This window comes from Mytilus californianus, unplaced genomic scaffold, assembly GCF_021869535.1.
Source record: "Mytilus californianus isolate M0D057914Y unplaced genomic scaffold, xbMytCali1.0.p SCAF_8, whole genome shotgun sequence".
Taxonomy (NCBI): domain Eukaryota; kingdom Metazoa; phylum Mollusca; class Bivalvia; order Mytilida; family Mytilidae; genus Mytilus; species Mytilus californianus.
The window spans coordinates 45,039,813-45,048,288 of record NW_026262734.1 but is presented as its reverse complement, the minus strand read 5'-3'; the positions used below and the strand labels follow the sequence as shown (position 1 = coordinate 45,048,288).

General features: G+C 32.3%; 1 protein-coding gene across 1 annotated transcript; it reads right to left on the bottom strand.

Moving 5' to 3' along the window:
* Window positions 1-408: 408 nt before the first annotated feature.
* On the bottom strand, window positions 409-8,213 carry LOC127712046 (uncharacterized). Its single transcript, XM_052218238.1, has 7 exons — window positions 7,902-8,213; window positions 7,387-7,437; window positions 5,220-5,375; window positions 3,958-4,017; window positions 3,008-3,064; window positions 2,093-2,158; window positions 409-476 (listed from the first exon to the last, which is right to left on the bottom strand). The coding sequence occupies exons 1-7, from the start codon at window positions 7,936-7,938 to the stop codon at window positions 409-411; spliced, it is 495 nt and encodes a 164-aa protein (XP_052074198.1). The 5' UTR covers window positions 7,939-8,213.
* Between the last annotated feature and the right edge of the window lie 263 nt (window positions 8,214-8,476).

Here is an 8,476-nt window from a genome sequence, read left to right as displayed (position 1 = left end):
AGAAGGGTTGTTATTTAATTTCTTTCCATTACGTAAAATCATGATAATTTGAATAGGGATATAATAGGCAAAATAAAAAAGACCGGCGTTTATAACATAGAAAAAGGATCATACTTACGGAATAAGAAATAATAGGCAAAGCAGTAAAAGAACTCTTACAAAAACTGTTATAAAAAGTCCTACGTAAAGACTTAAATAATACAAAAACCGACATATAAAAGGAAAACAAGAAAAAGGACGAACATGCATCCAAAACATTCTACTAAAACCTACAATAAAAAGTGAGCCCCACTAACAAAAACATAAGGGGATAGGGGTGAAATCAAGTGACATAATTAAGTCTTAATTAACCATCTTTCACAACTGATTGTTTTTATAAAAATTGAACAAAGGTCGAAGTTAACAAAATTAGTTACTTTCTATCTTTTTTGGAGTTGCTACACTCTGGCATTGACTTCGAGATCTGAGTGCTGAGTCTGAAAAGAGATCACAAAGAACAAATAAACAAACAGGTCAAATAATACTTATCTGACTGTGTGTTTCACGTGCATAAAAAGTTAAGTTCAATTGGTACTAGATAATTTCTTTTCTCAAACTTTCTGTATTTTTGGCACTGCAGATTTTCTAGATAAGCAGTACTAGTTGAGGAGTAAAACATATAATGTCAAATGTAAAGCGATATTTTAACCTTTTGGCATTGTTTAAATGGTTTATTTGAAGAAAGAAATTCAACAAAAAAGCAGCGTCCCATGGATTTATCTATAAAACACCTTTTACACATATGTGTAGAACCTATCAGAAGGTGGCCATTTATGTTGTCATCGAAGTCTTTTTCTGCAGTGTCTGATACACAATTCAATTGACCAAAATACGAAAATGACAGTCATAGTTAGGTCAACTGATCTAGATTAAACTCGCGACATACATGAACTAATGCACATATGCGCCTATTCTAAGTCGAAGTTTTAACGCGTCATGCATACACAATTATAAGCCTCGTCCCGGAGGGTATCACAGCCCAGGAGTCAACACTTCCGTGTTGATATGAAATACTTTTGATATGTTCAAAATATCATTTTCGGTAAATTTACTGTTTATAAAACTTTGGATTATTCGAAATACTAAGATTTTTCTATTCGTAGGCATCGACTGCCTTAGCTGTATTTGGCACATCTGTTTGAAAATGTTGGTTCCTTCTTCAATTCGGTAATTGATCTGATCTTCCAACTGTTTTATTTCAAACGCCACTGATGAGTCTTCTGTAGACGTAACGCGCGTCTGGCGTACAATATTATAGGCCTGTATGGCAAGTCGTTTTATTATTCATTCTAACTTCAAGATATCTAATAAACTTTATAAGATATCTCATATAGTTTATAAGATATCTTATATGGTTTATAAGATATCTTATATAGTTTATAAGATATCTCATATAATTTATAAATTATCTCATATAATTTTCTTTATAAGATATCTTATATTTTATATGAGATAGCCGCTTGAAGTTAGAATACATAGTAAAACGCCTTGCCATAAGCCTGGTATCTTTGATGAACTTTTATATTAATAATATATCTTCATGTATTTCTTTATTTTATGAATTGATTGTTGATGACAGATCTTTGATTGTTGTCCTTAAGTTTGTAAAAATTTAACTTTTAAAGACTAAAGGACTTGATATGACATATCATATAAACTATCGTGGTAAACTGTATGCTACTTTTCAGATGTTGTTAGTTCATTTTTGTCATTGGGTTGATGTTGTATTGAATTTTACCCCATATTTTCCTTGATGCTGATGAATTTGCGTTTTGCATTAGAAAACCAAACTGTTTCTGTGAAATTACTCTAAATACCAACTCAACTGTAATTCTGTTGTATTCAAGATACATGTATACGGTAAACGAAAATTGTGTCAAAAATTAAATCAAAAGTAAAAATAAATAAGATTAACGAAAGGAGTAAAAGGAGAAAAATGTAATTAAATTTTGTCAATTTCAACAAAAGGAAACATAAATGAGTACGGAGAGAGAGAACATTGCATTTGAATTTAGCGCTGTTGAATATGATAGTTATAACTTATGATATATACCTTCATCTCGTTCCTCTTGCATTAACATTGTAATAGACGACTGCCTTTCTGGTGTCTGACTTGAAGCTGTAATATCAAATAGATCATTCTCGTATGGCCAATATGAAGAAAGATGTAAGGGATACGTTTAGTACATCAATGATACAGCAATCAACCTAATACAAATAACCAAGAGATATCCAAATGTCTTATACAACAGACTTCCACAACAGACGGATGTCTAATTGATATGTCAACACAGTCTAAAAAAGGCTGTGACAGAAACTAATGAAGATCTGACATAAACACCAAACGTCTTACACCTATATTTCATTTTTTAGGGTTAAAATATTAAATCAGATATCCATCTTCAATGATTGTAAACATGAATGATTGATTGATTGTTTGTGTTTAATGCTACTTTCAACACTTTTGTCTATATTATGGAGGTCAGTTTTTATTGATGGAGGAAGCCGGAGAGAACCATCGACCTTCGGCCGGAAAACTGACAATCCTAGTTAATCAAGGTAGAATTCGAACACACCTGCTATGTGTTGAAACGAGACATAAATAAAATATAAAGACTTTTTATTCATCAAGTAACGTTTACCGTACGTACTGACATAAAAAGTTATAGAATTAGGATGAAAAACCATCGGAAATGTTAGTAAAGAGTAGCATGACTTTATTACGAAAAATTATTTTTTATACTGGTAATGAGTACTTCTATACAAATAATTAACGGTACTATTTACAACATTTTTGTTCAGTTCTATTTTTCAATAGAAATGAAACAAGTTGTATCCGTTTCATATACCAGAGTATATATTACGTAATGTGGAAGACTATTTAATCAAGTCACAATATTTCAAACCATACAAAGAGAGGTCAATTGTTTTAATAAAAAAATGATTCTGACATAAATCATGTAGTTACCTTCTCTTGTTTTTACGTGGATAAAATCACCCTCCTCGGAGTCAGATTCCTTTTCGTCTAAAAAGTAAATCTTTTAAGTATGAGCTTTAAGAAAATAAAATATTGTTTTTTAGGTAAAACAGTGGCGGATCCAGAAATTTTCATAAGAGGGGGCCCGTTCTAGTCATGCTTCAGAGATTCCCTATATAATTAACCAAATTTTTTCCACAAAGGGGGGGGGGGGGGGGGGGGGGCCCGGGCCCCCTGAAAAACCCTCTAAATCCGCCTCTGTAAAACATGTGCATCACGTATGTTTTACGTATGATCACATGATAACAAAAAACATACATATCATCTGTATGTACTAGGCATCCAATAGAATTTCTCCCTTGTAGTATGCTATCTCAATTAATACTTCTACTTTGTAATACGTACAATTTACACATGTTTTACAGATGAAAGAGAACAGTAAAAAATCTTAAACAGACAAAATTAGACTGAGCAACTGGAAACCTTACCAAAATTTGGGGTGATCTCGTGTGCTCCGAGAGGTAAGCAGATACTGTTCCACTAGTGACACCAATTGTTTGGCAAATTGCAATTGAAATATCGTTGATAAGCGGATGATTTTTTTTTAATGTGAATAACTAAATTATTGAATATAAAGTATGCGGCCAGCCGAAGCCCGCCTCCGGGTGCGATATTTTCTCACTGTGTTGAAGACCCATTGGTGCTCTGTGGCTATTTTCTGCTCTTTGGTCGGGTTGTTGACTCTTTGACGCATTCCCCGTTTCCATTCTCAATTTTATTATAGGTGTTATGTGAAGTAAAGAAACCGGCAATACATTATTCTGGCCATATATAAGGTGTTTGTCCCTGTCTTAATATTTAAATTTAATTTGATCAATATATCTAATTGTTCGCCCATAATGTTTTTTGGTAGCACTTTTTTGTTGTGATTTGAAAACTACCTTCCATTCTGCCGTTTTCTCCTCTAGTTGATCTTCGCAATTCTGGTGTTTGACTGGAAGCTGAAATATAAAGTGTGTATAAACATTCTTCAGCTTTTTCATGAGTTATTTTTTTGCAGGTAGCAATTGACCGATCAAAGGTTTACCCTTAATAAGCATAAAATCTTAGACAGTGTGGAGGAAACTTTATCATAATTAAAAAAACCAATTATTTTACTTTAAATAAAATAAAAGCAAATACAAATTAACAAACAAAAAATCAGCAAACAAAACAAACAGAACACACAAAACGTAATTAGATAAAAAAAATTAAAAAAAAATCCCTCCAAAATAGAACAAAAAAACACAGAAAAATAAAGCACATAATACTATCATTTCCAAAGTTTATTTGTACTATTTAGTAGTTGAAAAAGCGGTAGTCAAATGGAATATAACTGGGTTATACTGTTCTGTTTAAATTCTCATCTTGACAGCCACCCCATTTAACAATGACTTTCAATAATAGTTTGCTCCCTTAGAGTGCTTGAAAAATTGACAGGACATATAATTATCTGTTAGTGTAAAAAATATTTTATTATGAATTTAGATACATCTTAAACAATATAAATTTACATTCTGGCGAATAGGATTCAGAAACAAGCAACAAGTGCTTACATGTATATTAATCTGTTATCCACGATGCTACTGTACAGATATTACCCGTTGATTGATTAACTGATTGTTCGCCCAGTGGCGAATATTTCACGCATATTCAAGACGAGAAATCTTATCTATGAATCAGAAAGGTAGGTTCTACAAGTAAGCCTACCGAGACCAAGTGACGTATATTAAAACAGAACAGGGTTTGTCGTATAGGGGTGTATATTCTGTCTTGTTTTAAACACCCCCTAAAATGGTTTTTGCGTGGGGGAGGCTTTGACATGCAGAGAGCGTGGCAATATCATCAAATTAAAATGGACGTTGCATCGTATTCATAAATCAATTACATCCGAATGAATGCATCTTAAGAAGTGTTTTACTTCCGGGTTGGAGATGTGTAGGTGTCGATATATCTAGTATCCTGACAACTCTTTTTGTAATACCAGTCACCGAATATTCCAAAATTATCTCTATTGCATCTGTCAATGTTAAAATTAACGCAGTGATACATATCTATTTGATAGAGATACTACTTTGTAGATTACATCAGATCAGATATAACTTAACGGAAGCATGTATTTTGCTAGTTGTTTCAGTAATTAACAAAGGGATTAATTTCTCACCATCTTTTGTTTTAAGTATCCCATGTGTTGGTTCTGGATAGGCAGTGTCTAGTGTCGCTTGAGTTAGTTCTGAATATTCAGTTTCTACTGTGCCTTGGGTTGGTTCTGGAAAGTCAGTTTCTTTTGTCCCTTGGGTTGGTTCTGGATAGTCAGTTTCTGAAAAGATAACGAAAAATAGGTAAATGAAATGTGCCGGTAAATTAAAGGTGTGCTTTTTAACTTGTAACACCGCAATCTGGTGTACGTGTTTTTTTTGTGTATATATCGTAAGTGTCTCTTGATAAATGATTCTTTTAGAGCTTTTTGTTTAGTATTTAGTTAATCGATAGACTTTGCTAAAAACTTTTTTTTCTACAAGATGTCTTATACTTAGATGTTAATGGTAAAATACCGTTTTGGTGAAGGCTGTTGCGCATATCTAACAATAATTACAAACCTGTATGTCAAAAGTGAACATTTTAGTTGAAATTTTTCATTTTGATATGTTAATGACATTATGACATCCTTTCTGACATTTCTCGTAATTTCCCATAATAACATCATCCTTTTCATTGATAATAAAAACCGTCAAAAAGATGGAAGAAATTTATGTGTTTAGTTGCAGGGGCTAACCAAAGGCATTTATTACACCCCAACTCTTATTTGTTTCCTCCTGCTTTTCAGTTGATGAAATATCTTTTTTTGTACAAAAACAGGTAGAAATTCATTCAGACAAATTGCTCTTTACCAATCAGTAAACACCCATTATGCTTTCATGTTTTTGTATATATTGGTCCTATCTGTATGTATTTTTTCAGAAACACGTGTCATTTGCACTGAGATCAGAATTATATAGGTTTATATCATCATCTTCTGGTCAGTATCGTTCCTATTTGGCCGCAAGTCCCAAAAAGGGTTTTTATTCAACCTGTAAGAAGTGTTTTGTATGTACAAACAGACGAATATTTATTTAAGAGTATAATTATGTAATTAGTATTACAACTATCGTTGAAACTCCTCCAGACAAATTTGACGTTTAATGTTCAGTTCTGTTATGACCATTTTGGATTTGAGACTCATAACATTTGATATTTTTGAATTAAAAAAATAGTCTTTTGTTGGGCGTACCTAAAAAGGTAAAATTAGACCCACGTGATGTGCGCACTGAAAGAAAAATCTTGAATCTGGGATTGCATTTCATAGTGTAGATGGTCGTTGTGGTTAATACGCACAATCACAGACAATAGAATTGAACGACGACACCAATCGATTTTTTGTTGTTGCAATGTGGTTCATATTAATCTTGTTGTTAATATTGTGATTTTATAGAAAGCATCCGTATTTCGAGATGCTCGAAATATAAGACTAAACCACCATCTTATGTAAAATAAACAAAATAAAAAAAGAATATTTTTATCTTTAAATCGGTCAACTTGAAAAGTAAAATTAATAATGTACGTTCAATAACCAGTTTATGATTTACCGTCAGATACACTCATAGCCAAAGTTTGAGGATGATGAAGATGACGCAATAAATTGGACACTGTTTATGCAAGAGAGATTTAAAAAACAAATGCTCGAAATGATTAAAGTTCAATTTTGATAATATTTGAAAAATATGAGCAGAGAATTAATAAAAATATAGTGTCTAGATAAAACAAAGTGAAGAAACATTGACTACATGGGAACTGATACCATTTGGCATTGACAATGTACCAGCAGTGTTATCGAACCAATGATAATAAATTTAAGAACAGCGCATTCATTTTGCTTCATAATATGTTATTAATTGGATGTACCTCTTAGGAAATGAGCGAATTAATGGTAAATGTGGAATAGGTCACAAGGATCTATATTGGTGTCCATAAAGGACAGACAATTAACCCCCCAATTACCCTGAAAGAAAATTTGTCCAAGTCACGACGGAAGTAGTTGCACCGAAAATTTCCGTTTGAATAATTAAATCGTTTAAAACAACTGTGCCTTATAAAGCAAAATAATGGTCATGCGAGGCGATCCACTGAAGAGATTTTTTTTCCAGAAATGATTGAGGAGGGATCATAATTAAGTTGGTTTTCGAGCTTACATTTCAGTTTTTTTTGTTTGATCTTCAGGGCCTCTCCCCCCAAAAAAATATCTGTGATGATGACATGATAAAGAAGAAATTATAAGCACTATTTAATGTTACCTTCTTTTTTATCCAGCATTGTTGGTGTTGTCTTCTTCATATGTACCACATCTAAAACAATATTGGATTATTTAACTATACAAATATAAAATACAAAGAAAATAAACCAAAAATGCACTTTTTTTATGTTAAAACAATGCGAAAAACCAGTAGGGACATTCTGTTGTTAAAATTTCTCATATCAAACCTGACATTTCTCAGTTCTAATTTGACATTTCTCTGTTTCAATTTGAAAATTCTCAGTCCTAAGTTGGCGTTTTTTTACTTCCAACTTGATATTTCTCCGTTCTAATTTGTCATTTCTCACTTCCAAAGTTGGGCATGAAAAATGTGAACCATGAACTAATAAAGGTAAGGTTTCAACTGATAAATGTCAAGTTCGATCACCTATTTTTGTAATAACATTTTCTACCACAAAAATAAAATATTAAAAAATTATGATTATTTAACATTTGCATTTAGCTTATTACTCTACAGACTTTGTAAAAGATTTACACAATTTATTGCACACAAACCTGTAGATGAAGGCGATTTGCAGCTCAAGATCCCCATCTGTCAGTAATCTTTACAACCCTTTCTTCCTATGAATAGATCATTATACTTGCATGTACAATGTCCTTAATTGTACAAGGTAACACGTGAAAGTCTCTAAAGTATGATCACGAAATGTAATCTTTATCCGACAGAAGAAATAATAGCAGTGCTAACTTATATTCGCCAAAAAGATGCCATGCTCTCCAGTATTTAACATCACAAGCTTATAACAGAACGAGTCTTGTGTCTGTTTGAAAATGAAACAAAACAGCTGGCAATAAAATAGAGACTACATCTCTCTGAAAATGTAAAAAAGCTACAAGGAATTATGATCGACCAGTAACGTCACTGAAGACGAAACATAACAGCTGACAATAATATAAAGCCACAATCCTATGGCAGAGCAAAAAGAAAATAAACAAAAACTACAAAAAATTTAGCCACATGTAACAACATCTTAATGTTACGTCTACATAATTCATAATAAATCAAGATAGCTTGCAATATATTTAAACTATTGCAGTCTCTGTATAGTGAAACAAATAATATCTTTTAC